The sequence below is a fragment of the Phyllostomus discolor genome, chromosome 6 (assembly GCF_004126475.2).
Source record: "Phyllostomus discolor isolate MPI-MPIP mPhyDis1 chromosome 6, mPhyDis1.pri.v3, whole genome shotgun sequence".
Classification (NCBI taxonomy): domain Eukaryota; kingdom Metazoa; phylum Chordata; class Mammalia; order Chiroptera; family Phyllostomidae; genus Phyllostomus; species Phyllostomus discolor.
Window position 1 is genome coordinate 34,655,674 of NC_040908.2, and position 24,972 is coordinate 34,680,645.

The 24,972-nt window shown below is 39.7% G+C and overlaps 2 protein-coding genes across 3 annotated transcripts in view; one reads left to right on the forward strand and one right to left on the reverse strand.

Annotated features, from left to right (window-relative positions):
• Positions 1-10,274, reverse strand: part of PSME4 (proteasome activator subunit 4) — a 93,387-nt gene extending 83,113 nt beyond the window's left edge. For both annotated transcript variants that reach the window (XM_028516497.2, XM_036027945.1), the window contains exon 1: positions 10,024-10,274. In XM_028516497.2, the coding sequence (XP_028372298.1) occupies positions 10,024-10,253 (230 nt within the window). In that variant the 5' untranslated portion in view covers positions 10,254-10,274. The remainder of the gene's footprint in view (positions 1-10,023) is intronic.
• A 346-nt stretch (positions 10,275-10,620) lies between these two features.
• Positions 10,621-24,972, forward strand: part of ACYP2 (acylphosphatase 2) — a 210,449-nt gene continuing 196,097 nt past the window's right edge. Inside the window, exons 1-3 of the mRNA XM_036027955.1 lie at positions 10,621-10,861; positions 18,255-18,334; positions 20,115-20,177. The gene's annotated coding sequence lies outside the window, so the exon portion shown is untranslated. The remainder of the gene's footprint in view (positions 10,862-18,254; positions 18,335-20,114; positions 20,178-24,972) is intronic.

A 24,972-nucleotide genomic window follows, 5' to 3' on the forward strand; every position in this document is an offset into this window, starting at 1 on the left:
CTTCAAAGTAGGCACCTGGGGACCTCACACAGTTACAGTTGCCATCAGCTGCCCCATCATACTTTCCCGAATCTCATCGATGGTCTGCAATCTTTTCCCTTTCAAGGGTGATTTTAGTTTTGGGGGGGAAAAAAAACACATAAGTAGCAGGGTGCCAAATCTTGGCTGCAGGGGGTGCTGAGTCACCTGGGTAATTTGATGTTTCGCAGAAAAACTCTGCACAAGATGTGATGCATGAGCAGCGCATTGTCATGATGAAGATGCCAATCACCAGCTGCCCATACTGCTGCCTTCTGAATCATCCCAATAGTTTCCACAGAGGAATGTTCAGGCTTAACACAAAGATCCATACAGAGTCATTGCTCTGTTCACTCAGTCATATTGAATGTGACAGCCACACAGCACACATGCTCACTCAATGGTGTCTACCGCCCCCCACTGACTAGTACAGTGAAGTCTTCATTGTTCACGCACATGCATTCCAGTCCACTCTCCTTGGTTGACAGGTTACATCAATGTCACACAAAACATTCTTGTTATATTAACAACAGCCAGACTTTTTCCAGATAAACTTCATACATTTCTCTTTATCCCTATCCACCACAGGTTAAACAACGCTCACTTGGAATTTCAGCACATTGTATTTCAGACTTATATTCTTTGTGAGATATTAAAATTGACATGGCAATTTCTAGAATAAAAGTCATTTACTACTAACACCTAATAATGATGGTTCATTTTTTTCCCTTGAGGCATGGATAATGGGCATTCATTTCTTGAAATGCTTTACAGAGTATCACTTAATAGCCAGCCATGGCAATACGCGATGGAAACATAAAAATAATTAAGAAATTGCCCTGGAGCATACAGCTTAGACAGGGAGACAGGTAACCGATTAATTCAATATGAAGCTCTGAGTACAGACTTTAACAGCTGTACGGTCAATTTGCTCACATCTCTGTTCTACCATAGTAAGTGGCTTTCTCCAAACTGCTCCTTAACCAACCCAGTGCTACCTCCAGGTTCAGCTGTAGTCCTCCTTCCCAGTACAGTCTTTCTAGGCTACAAAGCCCAGGGGTTTTCATTCCTCTGGACACATGGTTAAGAGCAAGAACCCTGTAGTCATCAGGCAAATATGCTGACATGTAACCTCTCTAAGTCTCATTTCTTCAGTGGTAAAATTGGGACAATAACATGCCTACAGTTCATAGGGTTGTGAAAATTAAATGAAATAATAAATGTAAAGCCTTAGCATAGTGCAAGTACATCCTGAACCCTCAACCTATGGTAAGTAGCATCTATAATAATGTGCTCTTGTAAGATCCCTCAGGTTACTGACACATATACATGTGCATATATATGTATCTCCTCACCTGGATATGTTCATTGACTTCAGAGAGGAAAGAGGAGAAGGAGGGAGAGAGGAGGAGAGAATCATTAATCTGTTGCCTCCCTCATGCATCCCCACCAGTGATCAAACCCACAACCTAGGTATGTGTCCTAACCAGAATCAAACCCGCAACCTTTTGGTGTACGGGACAATGCTCCAACCAACTGAGTAACCTGACTAAGGAAGGTTACTAATATTTTTAAACTGTCACAACTTTTCATTTCCATCCCTTGTATCTTTATAGCTTAATAAATAGGTATTGATGATATGATCTGAAAGACACCTGTAAAATCAGTAGCTTTCATGTTGTTTGGCTACAAACCACAGTAATAAATACATAATCCAGTATACACCTAGAGATATACAGAACTGAAACAACAGTCATAAAAACTCCCCCTTATTATTTCCAAATTCACTCTAATGATTCTAATTTAGTTCACCAATCAACAAACCACCCTCCCCCCACCCACTGCCAAAACAACTGGTCAAGATCTACTAAATGATTTACCCTTTCGCCATAACCCACAGTTTGGGAAATTCTCAATTAAACACTAACAAATGAACACAGAGATAACAACTGTGTGACCCCACAAACAAGCAACCAAGCAAGCAAATAAAACACGAAGTGAAAGTCTTACGATATTTTGTCTGTTAAATTATGAATTTTTAAAAAGATTACATTTGTAATCATTCCTCAATTTGTTAAGTGGTAATTTTCCTCCTGCCATACACATAATTGGGACTTCTTTTTGGTATTTGTTGACAGAATTTGACATTTCATTTATTGGGATCTCTGAAATGTAACCTGCCTTCTTGCAGAACACAAGTTATCCCAAATAAATTTTTTAGGAATCTGCTCAAACTAAAAACTTTCACATGCAAAAGGCTACCTTCACAAAATTTCTAGCTCTTAAAAACTTCATCCTTTGCTTAAAAAAGAAAATTGTCAGAAAGTAAAATGACACACCCACACCAACAGCTCAGAAATTATTAATACGTTCTATTTAGACTGTCTACCATTAGAAGATTGCAAAGTATTTTTAACAATTCTTAAGCAATCTCCAACTTATTTGAACTACAATACTACTCTCAAACTCATTTCACAGCTGCAACAGTGTTTTTTCTTAGAAAGGGAAAAAGCCTTGCCCTGGCCGGGTCGCTCAGTTGGTCAGTGCCATCCTGACGCCATGTTGCAGGTTGATCCCCGGTCAGGGCACGTACAAGAAGCAACCAATGAATGCATAAGTAAGTGGAACAAAAACCCTGTGTGTGTGTGTCTAAAATCAGTAAATTTTTTCAGAATTTTAAAAAAGAGAAAAAGCTTTTATTATATTTTTAAACTCTAAAATTTGGGGTCTAGGTATTATGAAGCAGCCAAATTAGCATTAAAAGGCAATGACCACTACCAAAAATTTACGATTCATCTAACTACATTTGAATGTAGTTCAACCATACAATATTATAGATTTATTTTTAAATGAAATCTCAAACTCCCTGATACAACCAATATAATCTGCTTTCTTCTCTAACTTTGGGTTGGTTATGAAATACAACTTCTTCCTTAACCAAAATGCTTCCCTCCACTACTTTGGTTAAATATATTTAAATATATATATAAAAAAATAAATATATATTTTCTTTAGAGCCCAGTATTAAAATAGAGCTCATCCCAGATTCATTTCTCTATTTTGATAAAGTAACAAAATCCTTAGATCAGCATAATGCTTTAGTTTTCAAATAACAAAAAAGAGTTGATTCTAATATTACTGAGTACCTATGAAAGTATATACCACTGTAGTAAACACTGGCAATGGAGGGAAGGAGAGAGAAATATGAAAAACACCGACCTCAAGATAAATCACAGCAGAGGGAAGATGTGTACACAAGAATAGAAAAGCATGAATAAGAGATCAAGAGACAGTGCACTAAAAGGGAAGAAATGCTGAGCCTAGGCCAAATATGGAAGTAAGCAACCTCAAGATTCCAAATGAGAATATTTATAGTATGTACTGCTTTTAACATTCCAGTGGTGATCTCAATGAATATAAAGCTTTTTTATTGTTTGCTCCCTGTTACTTTTATTACCATGTTCTCAGCTTGCTGTTTACACAGTATAACTGAGATTTTCTATCTAAGTTTCTACAAAGATTAGAGGGAAACAGATTTGGATTTTATGTTAAGGTGGAAGATGATTCACTAGAAATGAGTCTCACTAGGAAAAAAAAAGTAGATACACAGGCTTCACAATAAGGACAGGCTTACAGTTGTGCCCGTGTTTACTAATAAGTAAATTTCCCTTTTAAAAAATCTGCCATCATTTCACTTCACAAATTTTTATTTTGCAATACTGCAAGGCCACTTGGGAAAATTGTTTTTAAATGATATATATGGATCTCAGGAGAAGAACTAATGGTAGTTTTACTAATTATTTTTCTGCCTTTCTTAATGTAGGATGTTAAAATACAACGGTCAGAATGAGAATTTTTTTTTAAAACCAATGAACTCAGAATTCATATTTTCTTTTCCCCAATTTCCTAATAGAGTTATACATCTTATGTAGTCTGTCCCAAATAAACAAAAATGTGCCTAAGAGAAAGAGCACACTGGAACTTCCCGAGGGGAAAACTCTGTACTGGCACAGCCTAAGTGCCAAAAACTTCCGTCTACATGAGGCACTCAGAAAATACTTTGTTCAAACAAGACTCCTGACTTTACTACTTTGTATGCAACTATTAACCTACAAACATCAGTGTCTTCACTTCTAAAATGGAGATAATCCAAGGGAGTTCTTGTTAGTTCAGGACTTACTCTGTATCTCCAAAGTTAAAGGGAAAGAAAAGAAATGTCATAATATCAAAATGTTCATTAATAAGCTATTTTTTAAGAGTTTATTTACTTACTTGTGGAGAGAGGGGAAGGGAGGGAGAAAAAGAGGGAGAGAAACAGCAATGTGTGAGAGATACACTGATCTACATCAATTGGTTGTTCTTGTACACCCCCAACCAGAGACCTGGCCCACAACCCAGGCATGTGCCCTGACTGGGATAGAACCAGCGACCTTTCAGTTCTCAGGCTGGCACTCAATCCACCTAGCCACAACAGCCAGGACTTAATGAACTATTTTTAAAACATGTTCATGAAGTCTGTTCGTAGTAAACCTTAGACAAAGCAATGTAAATGAAATGGAAACTCAGAAGTAAAATCACTAATTTTGCAAAAAGAACTTCATGAGGTTGATCAAAGTGACAGTGGATTATTGCTAATTTTTTGGTATTGGTATTTTTTGATATGGTATTGACTGTTTTGGTCTAGTTCCTTTTCCCTTCAAGATTCATACTGGAAGCACTTATGAATGAAGCAAAAGAAGGTACAGTGGTGGTGAAAACAACACAATAGGCCAGTGAGTTGATGAATGTTGAGGATGGGTGATGGGTACATGGAGTTGGTGTTTTAAAAGAATGATCAGGAGGTCCCTGGAAAATGGGAGGGGCCTCAAGTATGGCAGTGCTATGAAAAATCAAATGTGTGCTTGTGTGGGGGGAGGAGGTACATGGAAACTGTACTTTCTGCTCAAGTTTGCTCTGAACCTAAAACTGCTTTAAAAAATAAAATTTGTTTATTTTTAAAAATCTAATGTGAAGGATAGCTTATTGCGTGTGCTATTATACAACTTTGTCGGAAAATTTATGTTCCCAAAATCACCCTGGCTGGTGTGACTGAGTGGACTGAGTGCCAGACTGTGAACCAGAGGGTCACTGGTTCGATTCCTAGTTGGGGCACATTCCTGGGTTGCAGGCCAGGTTCCCAGCAAGGGGCATGCGAGAGGCAACCACAAACTGATGTTTCTCTTCCTCTCTTCCTCCCTCCCTTCCCCTCTCTCTAAAACTAAATAAATAAAATCTTTAAAAGAAAAAATGTATGTCCTCAAAATCACTTAATTCACATATTTTATTTTTTTCTATGGAAAATCAACTTTCTCACTGCAAAGAAATTTTGGTTCCCACTTTGAGTGTGGTTATTGATTAAAGGTAAACCTTTTCTACTACTTTTTCTAACTGGTTTTCCCTAATGAATGAAGTAATTTGTCAAGATTTCAAGATTCTTTTACAAATAAAAAGCACTTGTATCGGGTTGGCCAAAAAGTCCATTTAGTTTTTTCGATAAAAGACACATTTTTCATTTTTACCAGTAACTTTTTATCAATTTGGATATTCTGAGTATGTCGGTTATCTCCCGCTATTGGCTTCTAGTGAGTAAAGGGCAGGGGTGCTGCTACATATCTTCCAATGCATAAGACACCTAAACAGCAAAGAACTATTTGGCCAAAATGTCAATAGTACCAAGAAACTTCGCAAGCCACTTTTGACACATTCACTCAGTCACAGTACCTTTTCCATACACTGCACAAACCTTTTTGCCTTTCAGCTGCATTTACATAAAGCACAATACGTCGAAAACATTACATATATTCTTCCATCTTCAATATTAAAATAGCTGCACAAAAATTCACCAATTTTGAAAAGGGTTTTTTTTTTAATGTACACTGATGTGACTGACAGCTGTCACAATACAATCCTAACAAAATCGTTTTTCAAATGAAGTTAAAGACAACTAAGCATACTAGAGATACCACACAGAAAAAACCCAAGGGATTTTTTGGCCCACCCAGTATTTACTGTGTACTTCACAATTTCAACACTCAAACATTAGACCTCTATTAAGTACGTGTTACTAAGCAACTGAGATTCGGTAGTTAGCACTTTTCACTTTCTTCCCCAAAACAGATAATATGAATTTGGGTGCTCCTGCGTTCACATTAATGTTTTCCAGAAGAGGCAGTCTGTGTATTTGATAACTCATATCTTGATTAAATTTAATACATTATGTGGCTTCAATTAGGATAATCCAATTTCTGTCCTGGAAGATGACTACATACTGTTCTTAATAATAAAACAAGGGAGCTACAGTTTCATCAGCAAATGAGATGATTGCTCAGCATAATACAGTCATTTCATTACAAAACATCACAGAATACAACATTTCTGTTGTAACAAACAAGGCATGTAAATTTATAATACTCCAAGCCCACTTCACAAAAATCAAAATTCTGTGAAAGAAAGAAATGATCGTGAATGGGGTAAACCTGTAGGAAATAGTAGCCCATTCACTTATTGTCCCTCCTTTTGCTCTTCCTCCAGACCAATTTAAAGTAACAGAGTGCTAGCTAGAAGGGCCCTTAGAGACTACTTCAGTAATGATTTTTCAAACAGTATGTTTTAGAGCCCTAAGCAGCCATCAGGAGTTCAATGAAGTGTTACAAAGAAAAAAATTCAGTACTCCTTTAGCCTGAGGAGCCTAGTTCTGTGTTTAAGATGTTGATTTTATAAAACAGTACATTGCTAAATTTTTAAGTTTGAAAAACCACTAATAGTCTACATTCCCCCTTTCCAAAAGGGGACTTGAAAGCTACGAGAGGTTCAGCAGGACGGAGATGATAATGGTGGCAAAGCCGGGTACAGATAAACTAGACTCCAGTGCCTCGTATGAAAGGTCTGGAAGGGCAAGGGAGAAAAAGCAAATTTCAAGATTATCTTTCTTCAATCCCATTCTCTACACTGGCCACACCAGTTTCCACCAAGTTTCCACCAGTTTCCACAAGGTATACATATACCTTTCACTTAGTGTCCATGAAGTGTCTACTGCTGTTTTCTAAAGACCACTAGTTTGGGGAAGGGTGGCCAAGGAATAATATGTACAAAGGACTCATGGACAAAGTCAAAGAGGGACAGATGGGGGGAAATGGGGACAACTATACTCAAACAACAATTTAAAAAAAGAGGGAAAAAAAGACCATTAGTTTATTCTTCTCTTCTGTTTTCTTGCTTCTTAGGAAATGGTCCTGTGTTATGTCACACAACTTCTCTTGAACAGGTTCTAATACTTTAAACTGTCTGCACAAGAAAAGTTATGTTACATTACAGGACCAATTTTTTAAATACACGGAAGTAACCTTTCTTTACAGAGACCCACAAGTCTCAAAATGAACTCAAACAGAACTATGGTAACTAGTAAAATGAAGGAAAAAGTCAATAAAGGGGCTCCTGAGTGCCTCTCAAACCAGGACTTTACCCCCCACCCCGCCAAACCCCAGATCTGAGACACCTAGACTGGGGGGGATGTCCATTTTTGGTCAGGGGTCCAGTCCCAGTGCCTGTGAACAGCATTTACATTCCATTCTTCATCAGGAACGTACCTGATCCTTTACAACCTGCCCAGTCCTTGTGGTAAGATATACACTGACTTATTTGAGGCTCTATAGGATAAAAAAATAAAAATCATAAAATACCAGAGCAAGAACGTTTCTCGGGAATTATTTAGTCCAACCCCCCTCGTTTCTCTCCCAAGAATACTGAAACACATGACTGAAGTAATTTCCAGTCACAGAGCTAGTGGGAAAAATGAGATTTTATTTTTACTACTACTTTCCACTCTTCTACAAAGTACTAAATATGATCACTACTCAGGTAATTGATAGCTATCAGCAGATACTCTGGCATCATTTAAATGTAAACTTATGCAACACACCAAGGCTTAATAAACAACAAGCACGAATAAACATAAACAGGTCACCTTAACATGACCAAGGAGAAAAAGCACACCCAAGATCACAACATGTCCCACCAAGTTCAAAATATCTCATAGCATAATCCCAAGAATCAGTTTGCAGCATTTAACCACTGCCCCCAAATAAAATTCCTTCTGATAGCATTTCTTGCTAGCTATTTAGATATAAATGGTTTTATGGGTTATCAAGCCATATAACTGCAATCTTGCCCTAAGCACCAAGGACTGTGTCAAATGTATTTTTAGTTCTTCCAAGATAAAAGCTGCTTACACTTAAGCCAAAAAATTAAAAAAAAAACCAAAAAACCACCTTATGTGATACTGTGCCAAAGTTAGTAACAGTAAATGTAAATAAACAATGCTTAACTATGCCTGTCTAGATTTTAGATTTTTAAATCCAAATCAGATACATACTCACACATCGGTATATTCACATACTGTGCATCTAAAAGGTACTGTTTGTGTCTCCCAAAATGGTTATTCGCTCGCAAATCTAATCCAAGAGATTAAAATGGGGAACTACTGGAACTGCTTAATTTTATTTTTACTGTGCCTGAGTAACACGAACACCTAGAAGGCTCACTTGAAAAATCATGTTAATTTTAATCATTCATAAAACATTCTTCTGTTTTGACTGAAAGCGATTCTTCTCCCTGTTGCATTCCCCCCCCCCCCCCCACAAACCTCCTATGGATCTGAACACCACAAATTTTACTCTCTAGGAGAGCTGTTAACCTTGACATTTTATGGTCACTCTTTGAAAAGATCAAATTAAGTGTTTTAGTTTTGCTTTTTAATTAAAGAGGTCATTACTCCCACCACCACCGCCAAGTGCAGTTGAGAAATTTGTCAGAGGCTCCCCCTAATAATAGGCACGTAAGTATCATCCTGTGAGGAAATGTTAAGACGGACTATTGCATTACAAAACCCTGAGTCATCACCCAGTTCACTCAGCAAATTTGGATAAACACTGGATAAGTGACTGCTGTCTTATGTGTTCATCCATTCATAGCTCAAAGCATAAACATCCAAGGTTACCAGATTTCATGTACAGTTAACAAGGCACAGCAAAATTCTTTTTAAAAAAGTTCTTCGGACACAGTGAAGATGCCCATTTAGCAAACAGTCTCTAACTCCCCCTCTCCCCGCAACTGTCTTTTCCTCGCTTTTCCCTAATTTCAGTCGCACTAGTTTGCAGCCAGGTTATGCAAAATAACAATAACAATAAAAGAAGAATGTAACTCCTGAAGCTGAGTTCGATAATTTACACTCATGAAAGCGGCCCAAAATTAACACACGCCCGATACTAATAACGTCCAAGACAATCTGACAAGTCTGTTCTGTTTCCTTAGTATCATACATTTCCAAACAGGAGAAATATACACTTTCCCTAAGTTCTAAGTCTCGACATTAACGTCTAGTATACAGCCCAAGTGCGCGCTAAAGGCTGATTTTAAACCAATCTTTTCAATCAAATCCACAAAAGACTGAGCAGGCCCCAAAAAGCAGAACCTGTAAGTTCCCTACGGCCTCCTTCCCATTCAGAAAGTTGCGAGACGCGAATGGAGAGCTACGAAGAATCATTAAAAAGAACCGGAGGAACCAGAAGTCAAGAGTTGCTCCCCCAAAGATTAATCCTCTGCACCCCTTCCCACACGAGCACAGGTTCAAGGAGAACCTTTGGGGGACCGCTTATCTCTTTCCTTCTTGACCCCGCAGGTCGGAAGACAACATTCCGAACCCTTATGGAAAAGCAACAAGGGAGGACGAAGAGAAGTGAGAACCGGGAAGGTCCCGTAGGAAAGTGGTAGGGAGAAGGCTTGAGTGCTTTTCCTAGCTTCTTTCTGTGACGACCCTGGAACTACCGCACCGGGACCACCGGCTCGAGAACGGGTCGAGTCGGGGGACCAGCCATCAGGAGTGGACAAAAAGCCAGCCTCCCCCCGCCCTGGACGCCCACCCTCTGAACCTTTGCCCCTGACCCATCCTGCAGGCCCGGTCCCACTTACGTGGAGAGTTTTCTGGTCCAGAAGAGGCCCCCGGGCCACAGCTCTTGGAGTTGCACGGCCCGGCCCAGGTTGCTTTTGATCTGGGCCAACTGTGAGTCGGACTCGGCGTCCAGCCGCTCGGCGTAGGGCAGCAGCTTGTTGTAGACAATCTCCTTCTGCGCGATGAAGGGCCGAGGACTCCCGCCCGGCTCCGGGGGGTCACCGCCGCCCGCCTGCTCGGCCGGCTCCATGAGCCCCCGGACACCCCCCCACCCCCTCCCACCCGAACCCTCCCCGGCCCCCACCCCTCTCCGGGCTCCGCCTCCTTAGCGTCGTCGTCGCCCTGCGGCCGCCGGCGGCCGGTCACCCTCGGCCGGACCGCTGGGCCCCCTCCCCTGGCCGGCGCGTTGCTGGCACCGCGCGATCCCGGTTCGTTGGCGGCGGCTGTAGCCGCTCTGCTCGCTCGGCAGCAGCTCGGGTAGTGACGCTGCAGCCGCCGGCCGGAGGTTCCGGACGGGCCTCAAGCCACTTCCGGGGCGGGGCGGGGCAGGGCGGGGCGAGGCGGGGCGAGGGAGGTGGAGGAGGTGATGGCGGCTCGGGCGGGAGTTCCTGAAGCCGCGCTGTCCTCGCTGTCCTAGCTGTCCTCGCCGTGGGCTGGGCTCGGAGCCTCCACCCTCCGCCTCACCGGCGGAGCGCCAGGCGGCCCCACCGGAAACACGAGGCCGAATTCCAAGCTATTGTCCGTCCTTGCCTGGAGTTGCGCACTCCCAACGTCTGCCCCTCAAGAGCCCGGAGTCGCTGTAGCCTTAGGCAGGGCAGTCGGCCTAGTCCTCCACGCCCAGTCTGTGGAAAAGCCTAGGTACTCTGTATCCATCCCATGTGTTATTTATAGATTTTTTTTCTTACTCTGCCCCCCTTTAAGCCCTCATCTTTCTGGTATTCTATTAGTCTCTCTCGTTCCAGAGAAGAGAATAGTTATTCATTCAAGTAGTTGAAATGTTTTGTGTGTCTGACGCTTCTTATTGGCCTTGGAGATGGAACGTTTAGGAGCAGCAGATTTTTGCCCCCCAGGGATTTAGTCAAACAAACTAAATACACTGGGGAATAAGCAATTACAAGACAATACTCGTAATTGCTAGATAAGTACAGGATGTCTTGGGAACACCTAAAGAGGTGTTCGAACTGGGGTGAGGTGGGTTTGAGAGTGTCAGGTAGTGTACTAGAACTGATACATTAATTGAATTTAAGGGTTAAATGCAGAGATGGTTAGAAAAAGAGGAAAATGTATTTCACCTGAGGGAACACCTCAGAGGCTTGAAGCAGGCACTCTAGGAATTCAAAGAAGTTCAGAATGGCTGAAGATTGCTCCCGAGAGAAGAGAGTGGAGAATTGGGACTGAGGAGGAAACGTTAGGGACTTCAGAGCTTTATCCTAAAGGCAACAAGAAACAAAGAGTTTAAGCATTGGGCAGCGGCATGATACAATTTACATTTGTTTGAAGAATCACTCTTCTTTGTATGACAATGGTTTAGAACAGATAAGATTGGACACTGGAGGATTCTCAAAGAAGATGTCACATGATGACCTGGATGTTAGTTGAAGTGACTTGAGAGCTATTTCAGCAAGTAGAATGCCCTGGGATTGATAACTGATTAAATGTTAAGAGTGAAAGAGAGGGCAGGGACAGAAGGATGTCAAATCTCTGTTTTGGGAAGGTGGGTACGTAGTGAAGCCTTCCCCTGAGGCTGAGCTAGAGAACGCTACAGAAACAGGTTTGGAGGCAGAATGCCGCAGGGATGGCTAGTACATATTTTGACATATGGATGAGGAGGGGGATCTAAACTAGGACATAGATTAGCATATAGGTGGATTGGAAGGAATGAGATATAAAGTATTGTTAAAGGGTGAACTGAGGCATTAAAATTTTGAAGAGTTTGTGTGACCAAAAATTTATTCCAGTTGGGTAGCACCAAACCGTAAGTGGTCAAGGGTGCTCCACTGACCCTTGAGGACATACACGATAGAGAAGGTATAGAAGTAAAGAAAGAAAACTCTGATGGCTATAACTTCAAGCCTAGTGATCTGTTTGTGATTGTCCTTAGCATTTACATTTCATAACCTTGAGGCACGCCTAGTTTGCTTAACTAGGCTGCCAAAGCCACCTCAGTCTAATGCCCTCCTTGTTCAATTGATTTAACTGTATGAAAGGATTAGGGTTCGTGACCAAACTCTGAGAAACTCCATAGTCTGGGACAGAGAAAGAGGAGAAAGACCATAAGAACAGTTTCAGTGGAGTGTAGGAGTGGAAACCAGATTGAAATGACAATGGACAAATGTGAAGTAAATAAATAGAGGTAGCTAGTGTGGACACTGGTTTTAAAAGTTTGGGTAAGAACAACAGAAGAGAGATAAGGAGGTAGCTGGAATCAAAAGGAATTTTTGAAGGTGAGATATATTTAAATTTGTTTAAATATTGATGAGAAGGAGCCAGTGGAGAGAGAGATTGAAAGTAGGTTGGTGAGGATGACAGAGAAGGGAAGAGAATGTGAGTCTGGCCCTTAGCATTTAACCAGATTACTTCACTTCCATAGAGAGGAAAGCAAGAAGGGCGGTGGGGTAGGAATAGGTGCAAATGCAGAAAGGTTTGCAGATTTGGTGGCTGGAAGTTTGAGAAGTTCTTTCTGATGGTTCCTGGTTTTGGTTTTTGGTTTTGTTTTGTTTTTCCTGTGAAGCAACAGAATGAGAATGATGGGAGGAAGGGATGGGTGTGGGGTTTGAGGAGATTGGAAGGTTTAGAGTAGTCTCAAAATTCAGAAAAATGACCTGGCTGGTGTGGCTCACTGGATTGAGCACTGGCTGCTGATTGGAAATTCACCAGTTTGATCTCTGGTTAGGGCACCTGCCTGGGTTGTGGGCCAGGTCCCCAGTTGGGGTGTGCAAGAGGCAACCAATCTGTTTCCCTCCCTCTCTTTCGGCCTCCTTTACCTTCTAAAAAAATAAATAAAATCTTTTCTTTTAATCTTTCTCTTGAGCATTTTCCAAAAAATTCAGAAAACTGATTAGCAAAACAGAATTGCATGGCACTTAAGGCTTGGAAGCATGAATTCACTATCACCCGTCTACACAATTTAGTGATTTTCCTCCAATAATGTTAAGCAGCCCAGGATTCCGTATATACAAGCTGGTATGGTAGAATGACAAGGGAGTAAGGGAATGCTATACATGTGGGTGGTGGTAATGGCAGTGATGTTAGCTACCATTTGCTGAGCGTTTCTCTCACCCAGTGCTTTACCTACATTATCCCATTGGATTCTCTTCTCTAAATAGAGATAATTGAGTTGAGAATATTTGAAAGAGAGTGGTTAATGTCTAAGTTGTCTGAAATTGTAGGAGAGGAAAGTAATTTTCCTTCTACTCTTCTAAGTTCTTCTGGCTGGTCTAATAATTAAATTGACATGAGACAGATTAACAGGAGGAAATAACCAAATTTATTGTGTATGCACATGAGGGTTTCATAAGAATAGGGGACCGAGACAAATCGGGCATTTGAGGTTTATATGCCATTTTGGACTGAGCGGGGGAGGGAAGTTGTGGTTTGAGGCTTCAAAAGGGAAGAAGGCAATTTACATGGAGATGGAAAAAGCAAATGCTTGCTGGGCCATCTTTAATAGTAAGACATAGAAAGGCTCTTCCTGGAGTAGGTCTTCTATCTAAATTTTTTTAAGCAATTAGCGGGGAATGTCAAAGGTTTTTCTGGAATTTTTTTTTCTTAAAAAATAACTTAAAATAATCAATACCCTTAAAAGGCATATTTTAGGGTAGCAAACTTTGTTCCCCTCCAAGTCAAAGTGAAGAGAGAAGTGGACAGATAGGCAGAGGGTAGAGAGGTCAAGGTGCCCAGATCCTGATGAGGTACAAGAACAATATGAAAGGATTAGCCTGAGCAGGGATCTAGAAGGACAGGAATGCTTGAATTTACTATTTCAAAGAAGCAGTTCCAGGTAATCTCAAATTTCCTGGGAGGAGGTGTCTGAGCTGGAACAGCGGAATTATTGGAGCAAAAGAGATGAAGTATCTTTCTGTTATTCCATGTGAAGTTTAGTAGAAAACACTACTGAAACTGTCAACGTAAGAAATATGGAAACGTGAGAATTTTATGCATTTATATGAGCCAAACTGATGGCAGTTGCTGGGAGGCAAAACTGCAATGGATTGAGAAAATGCCCTGGAAAATGGCAGTTTTGCAGCCTTATTTTATACATTACAATCAAAAGAGGAGGCATAAGGGGGTTACATGAAATCCATTGGCTATAGATGAGGGAGGCTGGAGAAAGCAAAGTGGAGAAACCTCTAGGTTTGGATAAAAAGTAAAATGATAGGCACATCTTTTACATAGGTGGGTACAGGATAGTGACAGTCACCAATTAACATGATAACAATAACAATGAGAGGGTTCCTGGTCTCTGCTCTGGTGTGGTGGTTATGCCCCAGGGGTTTGGAAAAAGGGAAGTTACCTGATATTCCAAAGGTGTATTATCATAGATGCAAAAATACAATAAGCCCAATTAAGGTAAAGATTGACTTTTTATCATGGAAGATTCTAGCTTATGGAAATGACTGCCCCCTCCCCCCATGACCTTCTTTCAGTTAATGTTTTAATTTCAGACCATCCTTTGTGGTTACTTTGGGTCTCTGAGTTTGTAAGGCCACCATGCAGGCCACCCTTGAGCTTGTCAGGTTTTGTATGTGCACCCTTTTCCTCCACAAAACCCCTTCAAATGGGAAAGTTGGGAGACCTTAAGTTTCTCTGGGTAACATAGTCTACTCATCCCTAAAGACAGGCCCAAAATCTGGGGTCATTTATCTCCTCAGACCAACTCCCAAGCATTTTGTATCTCTTAGAGCTCAGGATTCTCTGCCAAAGGTAACAGCCAATTATCCTTTCACGCAGACCTTGAGGGGAGACAGTGGCTTCTTATCAGACCCCTGGAAGAAGCTGACTGTAATCACCCTTCTTGAAACACCCAGAAAGTACACTCCCTTCATGGTAAATATTCTGAAAGAGAGGTGTCTCCTCAAGCTGGAGGAATTTGCAGGGATAATTATCAATCAAATATTTATGTCTTTGATGTACTTATTGGCCCACTACTTGATAATCCACATTAGCAGAGAACAAAATGACAGGTTGTTAGTTTCATGTCTTAGCCTCCCTTACTTTCTTTCTATATGTGATATATTTAAGGAAGGGGGTATATTGGCAAGTGGATGAATCTCTGTTGCCAGAGCATAATCTTTAAAAGCATAATGTTTAAAAATGAGTCATTCTAGTATAATCAAATATCCAGACTCTTGCCATTACAGCTATTAAGGACAGCAGAATATAGTATCTGAGAAATGAGGACTTTTTTTTTCTAGTTCCCATGTGATTTTTAAGTCTTGCATATTTAAATCCAAAACCCTTTTTATCCAGTCACAGTATCCACTTCACTTCATTTGAAGTAAAGTACATGGAGTTCAATTTTTAACAAGAAATCACAGATAAAGCAATTAATTTTTCTATTATTATTTTATAGTTTTTCTCTTCAGCATTTTGCCATTTCACTACAATATAACTTGATGGGGGCTTCTTTTTATTAATCTTGCTGGGAATTTGTGTTTCTTTTAAAAAGATTTATATAATTTACCAGCCATACAAAATTTTTATCCACTATCTTTTCACAATTTTTTTCTCTCCTTGTAGAATTCCGATTAGACATGTGTACCTTCTCATTCTAATCTTTATTTTTTTAATTTAACCTTTATTACATTTTTTCCATTACCATTTAGTCTCCTTATACCCCCCCATGAACTGTTGTCCATGTTAATCTTTATATTTCTTAATTATATTTTCCAAGTCTTTGTCTTTCTTCCTCATTTGTATAACTTTATCAGATCTGTTTCTGCTTCTGAGAATGTTTTGTTCTTCTGCATCTATCTGGTCTGCTGTTTTACTTGACCATTGATCTTCTAATTCCAAGGATTATATTTTTAATTTTAGAAGTCTATTTAGTTCTTTGACAAATCTGCCTATTTTACTTATCATTGAGTTTTATTCTTTATGGTTCCAATGACTTTTTAATCATTTTAGAAATACTTAATTATTTCAGATAATCATTTTGAGCATGCTTTCCAGTATCTTAAATTCTTAGGGATGCTATGCTTGTTGACCTTTATTCATGGTGGATCATTTACTTATGTTCTATAATTTTTTCTTTTTTCATATTTAAAGATTTCATTTATTTATTTTTAGAAAGAAGCTAAGGGAGAGAGAGAGGAAGAGAGGCAACAATTGGTTGCCTCTTACACACTCCCACCTGGGGACCTGGCCTACAACCCAGGCATGTGCCCTGACTGGGATTCGAACCAGCGACCTTTTGGCTTACAGGCGGGCACTCCAGCCAAAGCATGTTTTATAATTTTTTATATTATGCGATTATCTTCAGATAGCTTTTTTATTCTGTGGGAATCCCATATGACCCAGAGCATTTTTTGTGTGTGTGCTTCCTTACACCAGGTCCAATACCAATTAATATTTATGTTCATTTTTAATTTAATATAAATTTGGATTTTTAACCTATGCAAGTTACAGGCTGGAAATTCAACCCTTGGAGAGTTCTGTCTTTATACATTATTTTCCTTCCAGTTCTCTTAGGTCCAAGGCTTCAACTTCTGTCTCTGAGTAGATATTAAAACCCAACTTAATTGCTATTTCCAGATCCAATAGTTAAGCTCCACAAAGATGTGTGAGCTCATCTATGGTTATTGTTTGTTGTTGTTGTGTTTAATGAAGCTTTCCTTTATAAGAGATTCCTACATTTGTTTAGGCTCCCATGCTGCTGAAACTGGAAGACCCTTCAGGAATGAAATTCTAACTCTAAAATATTGAACATCAGACATCTTTGGGATCAAAAGGGGGTAATCGTAAACTACTAAGAGGTTTTTTAGCATTGTCATATCACATAGGTGACCACTGGTGCTGCCTATCCACCAAGCTGTATTTATTTAATGATTAAAACATAATTTATTATTTATTACTTTTAAAGCACCTATTGAATATTTAAATGCAAAATGTATTTTTCAGCACCACTGAAGCTCTTTGTGTTTCTTCTTTGACAAGCTGTGAATAATGTAGGAGGTCACAGCTTCCCTCAAAATCAACTATAATAAAGAGATTTTCTTTTTACAATGGTAGTTGGAAAAATTAACAATAGAGTCAGTGGAGAGATAATAACCAATGCACAAAGAGCACATACACCCTCTCCACCTACCTCCAGTTTTTATATTTATAAAAAGAATAGGCCTTGTTCATAGGCAGAGAATGCGGTTGTCTGCATGAATAATTTGAATAGCCAGCAAAGACACTCATACTTTATCTGTTGCTTGAAATGCTATTTTTTGAAATCATTTCTTTGTAGTAACCAGAATCTATTGTGAAATTTACAGACTCATAAGGGGGATAATATATCAAATCCCTAGTTCTCCACAGTGAATTATATATCCATTAATTCCATAAATATGTATTGACTACCTCTGAGTGCCAACTTTGAGATCATAAAATGAATGATATAGTTCTTCACAAGGAGTTCACTGTCTAATGAACTGACAGACAAGTAAACAAAATTATAACTGAATGTTATCTGGAATCTTCCCACCTTAAGATCGCTAGATAAAACTACAGCAAGTCCTCAGTGTTATTTAGTTATAATGTTGATGAGGTGCCATAGGAACTTAACTCTTGTCCATTTCAATTAGCCTACAGTAAAATTGTTTTTTTTTTAATTTTTTTTAACACTTTGGTGTACTTAAAGGCACAACCTGTTGATGACACTGCGAGTTTACTGTAATTCAAACTCCCTTACACAGACTGAAAAATTGAATGCCTCATCCAATAATTCCATCAGTTTTGGAGGTTAAGGGCTTATGTTTTTATAACCAGTCTTGGCTCTAAACTTTAGCTTCTGCTAAGCTAGTTCTGTCAAGTCATCATCTTACCATGAGGCTTTTGTTGTCCCTGTTTTAGTAATGCTTTAATCCAAACATACAACCTGCCTTTTTTTTTCTTAGTTTACACAATTTCCATTCAGCAAATCATTCATACAAACTTTGTATGTGTGTATAAATAAAATGTAGACAGGTTGAAGGTGAGAATAGATTTATATGCTAGAAATACAAACAAGTTAAAAGTTAACATAAAATATTTATTTACCTAAAAGATCCATTTCACTGTACTTCCTGGTATCATGGAGCTCATTGTCCAGTGGAGCAGGCAGACATCAAATGACTCATTCTACAGGTATTTATAATCTCATTAAATCCTGTAATAGGATAAAGAGTGCTCTGTCTGTGTAGAACAGGAGGACCTAGAAAGACTTTTTTAAGGAAGTTGCATTTGATAAATGATCTATTGAAAAGGAGAAGGAAAAATGATCCATCTAGGAAAACAGTATGAGTGGAAGCTTCAGGTGGGGGAAGAACTTGGCTTGTTTGAGAAGCTCTGAAAGGACCTATGTGCTCAAGGAGGGAGGTTGAGAATGGAAGATAAGGCTGAGGAGGTAAGCAGAGTTAGATCATGTAATGTTTTATAAGTTGGGTTAAGAATTTTAGATTTTATTCTAAAAGCTACTTCAGTTATATGAATATAGTGCTGTGGGCCATCACCAAATACTTGGGAGAAGCTGAAGGGGTGCCATTAGGGTCTTGAAGTCTTTTTTTTTTTCCTTCTCCCTCCCCATCTGGGTCTTGAAGTCTTGAAGTTATGTGGATACATATACCCCAGGCAGAGGCACCAGTATGTGGAAAGACCTGGAGTTTTCAGTGGGCCCGGTTAGGCCAGGTAGCAATGAGTACCGTATGGTAAGAGCACAGAAAGGTGAATAATGTCTAGAGAAAAGACGACAAGGTAAGCTGAGACCAGATTACAGATAGTTTTGTGCCTTCCTAAGGTGTTTGCAATTTAATGCTCTAAGCACTGAGGCATGGGCATAACATGCAGAGCCTTGTAATTTACAAAGATAACTCTGGACATCATTGTCATTGTCATAACAAAAATAAACAGTATATTGAAGGGACAACCAGTAGTGAACAGTGAGATGCTTCAGAGGTAGACGATGAAGGCTGAAAAAAAAAATGCCTTTGTAGTCGGCAGTTAGGAACTAGAGCTAATTTGAACTTGACCCCAAAACTGAGTGAGGAAATTTTAGACTAATCCCATTTGAATGTAGATGGAAAAAATCTAACCAAAAAAAAAAAAAAGTACTACAAGATCCTAAATGAAGATTTGAGTAGTCTTTTGGATATCAGTTTTTAGAGTTAGTGGAGATATAAATTTGGAAGTTGTCAGCATATAGATGATATTTAATATTAAGGGGCTAAATTTAATCACCTAAAAAACAGTATAAAGAAGAGAAGACAGTAAAACTTTGAGGCCTACAAGTGGGACAGAGCAGGAGAAACCAACAGAATATGAGAAAAGGAAAACCTGAACAGATTAATGTTGGATGTCCTCAAAACCACTGTGTTCAGATATTCACTAGGAGATTTACTGGAATCAGCATGTAATTGTACTCACAGCTAAGATTTACCACAGTAATACATAGTAAACACACAACACTGGATTAAAAACACTAGTGAAGTCTGGAGGAATCCATGAGCAGCTTCCTTATCCTTTCTCCCATGAGGGGTCATGCAGAGCATACTCTTCCCCCAGGAATGAAAATGCAGCAACATGATTGTGACATCTGCCCAGAGAAGCTCATTAAAGACTCAGTGCCCAAGAATTGGGCGGCGGTGGGGGGGGGGGGGGGGGGGGGGGGGCTGAGGTGGTGTAAGGAGGGGTCTGGTCATAGGTAGGCACCCTCTGCCTATAAAATTCCAGATTCCCAGAAGGAAAGCAGGTGTTTAGCATAAACTACATTGTTTATATAGTCTAGGCACAATGAGCCATCCTTACCAGTTAGGGGACAATGGGAACACTCCTGAAAAATAAAGCTCCCAAATGCTAGCTAAGGGCCAATGTTGTAAGCTCCTTTGAAAAATAACAATCTCAGACCTGTTATCTTAACTGTTCTGCACAGAGTGGCATCACAGAAGCTGAGTGTAGAATATTTTCAGGGAGAGAGATGCTGTTGAAAATCAAGGTAAGGACCAAAGTAGCTGATGGATATAATATACAGGCTGGGGCAAAAGTAGATTTAAAGTTGTTCTTACGAAAAATAATAAATAATGCAAGCATAAACTCTGTTTTGCACACTCACAACTGTAAACCTACTTTTGCCCCACTCCGTAGAGATCATTGTTGACCTCTGCAGGAACAATTTCAGGTGCATGGCGGGTTAAGGTAGCTGAATTGGGGAGGATTCAAGAGGGACTTGGTGAGGGAGTGTAGAACATTTACAGACAGAATATTTCAAGTTATCTGTGAGGGGAAGCAAAGAAGGAAACATAGCTTAAAGAGGATGTAACTCAAGAAAAGATTTTTTACAGATGAGAGATACTAGCACGTGTTTGTTCAGAAGAAATAGAAAGGAAGAGATGATGATGTGGAGAAAGAGGGATTGGGTCCTGAGCAGGAATAAAATTATGGCAGAAGAGACACTCCCTCCATTGAAATGGTGGGGGCGTGGGGAAAGAAGTAGAAAATGTGCAGGTGCAGGTAGAATAGTAGATTTGGGAATGGGAAGATGAGCAACTTCTGATTGCTTCTCTTTCCTCAGAGAAGTGTGAGGCAGTGTCCTCAGTTGAGAGCAGAGGGTTGTGAAAAGATGTGAGGAAAAAGTAGAAAATTGGGAATTTGTAGAGTAAGGAGGAAAATAATTTGGGAAAGCAAATGTATAAGATAGAAAATTGGCAGGGGAGGGGTCATACTAGGGGTTACAGAGGACTGTAGAATTATATTCCAATTGTTTTATTAATGAGAGGCAACAATTTGAATTTATATCATTGAAATGTTTCAATGTCTACCAGGGTCAACTTCAAAAGGAAACTTGTATTGGTAGCAGTTAAAAATAGTAATGAAATGATTAGGCCTTTAACCAAATAGTTTTGGTTAACTATTAACTAAAAACCACTTAGGTGTTAACAGTTGAACAACTGAAACTCAATGACCAAATAATCTCCCCCAGGCTAACATACACACAAAATATACCTTTAACATTATGCTATAACTTCCCCCACCAAAGAAAACAGGAAGAGTGGTTATGTTCAGCTGATAGTGTTATTCTGTCATGTAGAGTTTCCGTTACATTCTGAATATCAAGTTGGTGTATTGTGTGACAGTTCTTTTTATTTACACATATATATCTTTCAACACTGTTATGGCAGGAGCATCCTGCCATGGAGCATGTTTCCATTTTCACAAAAGTGGCTCATGAACACAAGACATAAAGAGTATTTCAAAGAAGCTCCAAGAATCTTTGCTATCTGAGAGACATTTTTAGTGTGCATACTGACTCCATTTGTTGACCCCCAGCTGCAGTGCTTGTCTCTGCACCCACCCCTGCTCACCTGTCCCATTTATCCCATTATTGCTTTCAGTTGTGAGATGAAAACATTCTCTTTAAAGTAAATTAGTTCCTCTAAATAAAGAAGTTTCCAAATAGCTACTTTAGTTTTGTATTTAATCTCAAGTTAAGCCAAAAGAGATTTCAGGATGTAGAAAACTCACTCATATCTCAGTGATCTTTGTGTTTTTCTCAATACAAAGATCATTATTATCACATTTCTTAGTTTTCTGGTATATGAAATAAAATTAGAATATGTCTTTATTAGACACAATTCAGTACTATCAATTTAATTTTTACTTGTATAAGTTTTATAATGTGTAACTTTCATGTATTTCCAAAGTTTTTTCCTAAGTTGGGGAGCATGATGGGACCCCTATGAGAAGTAAAGAAGGTGGAAGGAAGATTCACTAAGTGGGGAAAGCTTTACAGGCCTGGAAGCTTCTCGGTCACCTGTGCAAGAAAAGGGAGGAAACAGGATTGGACAGGGAGAGCCTCAGACTGATGTGGACTGGAGAAGTCTAAGCCAGCCGCTCCAATGGGACGCTCCAGAGCCAAGGTTGCCTGTTCGAGAAGTCCCGCACTGGGTAGAAATGGCTAGACCCTAGTAACATTGCCGTGCTCGGTCACAGGTGGGGGCTTCATGGGAAGATGATGACCTCAGTTTGAATTCCACTGTGGTAGGTCCCAAAGGTGCTGCAGTTGGAGGCTATTATTAGCTAACTGCATTCTTCCAGCTGAAGGGAGATCCAGGCCAGGCAATCTTCATGCTAATGTCACTTTACTCAAACAGTTCAGTTCTGAGTTCATAAATTCAGATTATGGATTGTCAGAGTCTCCTAACTCTCCTCCTTTTGGACAGTTGTTTACCTCTCTGTTGAACTCTTTAGCAGACTAATCTCCTAAAAGATCATTTTATCCCATCAGCCCTTTGTTCAAAAATATTTAGTGTCATGGCTGTAAAAAAAGAAGGAACCCTTACCTTTTGTGACAGTATGGATGGACCTGGAGATTGTTATGCTAAGTGAAATAAGCCAGTTGGTGAAAGACAAATACCATATGTTCTCACTTATATGTAGAAGCTAATGAACAAAATTAACTGATGAACAAAATAGAAACAGAGACATGGACACACAGAACAGACAGCTGTCAGAGGGGAGTGGGGAGAGGGTAATGGGGATGGTATGAAAGAAGGTGAAGGGATTAGCCAAAGAACATTTATGCATAACCCATAGACACGGACAACAGTGTGGCAATGGCCAGAGGGAAGGAGGGGGCAAAGGGCCTTGGAGAGTGGGCAAAAAGGGGAAAAATAGGGATATCTGTAATGTAAACAATAAAGAAAAGAGATATTCAATGTCTCCCTACATCCACAAACTAAAGCCCACTCTAACCTGATACTCAAGGCTGACACGAGACCGACTCCAACCTATTCCTCTGTTTTTATCTAACTTTGTGTGCTCTCTGGTCAGTCTATGTAAGACCTACTTCAACATTTCATTTATACTTACATATTTTTTGTTGCACACACAGCTTTCTATTCCACTTATCACACCGTTTTCCCTATCTACCTATCAAAAGCCCAGGCTATCTCTCAAGGCCCAATTTACATTTCCTATCTTACAGAAAGCAGTATTTGGCCCCTCTTTAGAAATAGTTCGGTGTGTCTCCCACTTATTTATATTCTTACTACTCAAATTTTATTGTGAGCATGCCTCTTTCCCAGCTATACTGTCATTTCCTTTGGGAAAAGAGGAAAACACTTTTTTTTAACTCTGCAAGTACTCCATCAATTGATTACAGACAGATAAATGAGGAAATAGATGGTAATATAAAGATTAGGGGAGAACACTGGCTGGTGTGGCTTACTGGACTGAGTGCTGGCCTGCAAACTAAAAAGTCACCAGTTCAAATCCCAGTCAGGGCACACACCTGGGTTGTGGGCTGGGTCCCGGATTGGGGACATGTGTGTAAGAGGCAACCCATCAATGTTTCACACACTGATGTTTCTCTACCTTTCTTTCTCCCTCCCTTCCACCCTCTCTATAAATGAATGAATGAATGAACGAATGAATGAAAGATATTTAAAAAGAATAGAGGACAGAAAACTTCAGGGTGACATAGAAAACCACTTTAGGAAGTGAAAGAATGCTTCATGTGACAGTTTTGTGGGAATGGATGACCACTTTTTATTTCTTTCTTAGGTGGACACCAGGGCAGAATTCTTTACTCAAAGTACAGAGATGTTTAGGCTATCTGTGGATGGGCTTTAAGAGAGGGTGATGAGAGGGTTCGTGATGATCAAAACACGAACATTTTTTGGAAGGGCTGGTTCTTTATTTTAAAAAAGACATTTGTTGCCCTGGCTTGTGTGGCTCAGTGGATTGAGTCCCATCCTGTGAACTAAAAAGACAGTTGTCAATTTTCAGTAGCAAAAAGTTGCACTTTTGGTTTCTCTTTCTCCCAATTGGCCCCCAAAGAGACCACACCAAAAAAAAGAGTACATTTTAAGCCAATAAGCTGCAGGATGTGCACCTGATAGACCTCACAGAAACCTCACCAGAAAGAAGGCATTGGGTAAGGAAAGAAACTTTCAAAGGCCAGCACACTGTCAGCCCAAAGGGTAGAGAGCTCTCACAGCCAGATGGATGGGCAGTGCGCCCCAACCCTAAAGAAGCAAAGTTTCAAAATAAACTTAAAAAGTTTTGTACATAAACGAATCAAGGTTTCTCCAGCACTAACCGAATAAAGCACAATGAGATGGCACTTTTAAAGACAGCAGTTTCAGACCCAGAAAAGAGTGATGAGATGAGTTTTGCATGGATAAATCAGTGGCAAAAACATAATTTTCTTTCTTTCAAGGTGGCAGGAGAGCAAATAACTGGTTATTTCAACATAAGGGGTATGTTATCCTTTCTGTGAACATTGGGAAGGAGAGAGAGGTGAGACAAGGATTGGTCTCAGACAGAAAGGTCTCACCATTTTCATTTGTAAAAAATCTCTTTAACATTAATGAAAAGTTTACATGCATGTATATGTAATTTTTCTGGAAATTAGATCCATACTTTTTAATCTGACTTTCAAGAGGTCTGTGATGATAAAAGATTTAAAGCCACTTGACCAGAGAAGGCAGGACTGAGTGTGATTTGGCAAGTAGGAGGTCATTGGTAATCTTAAAAGAATAATTTCTGAAGAATGATGAAAGCAGATGCCACATCCTCAGGATTTAAGGAGTGAGTGGGTGCTGAGGAAGTGGAGGTAGCAAATATAGATTTTCCTTCCAGAAATGTATCAGTGAATGGGGGGCATATATGATAATTTGAGAAACAGTAGACTCAAGGGAAGGCTCTTTGGATAGGAGATACTTGAATATATTTACAGGGGAAGAGGTAAAATAAGGATAGTTAACAGAGGAAGTAGGTGGAGAAGTGTC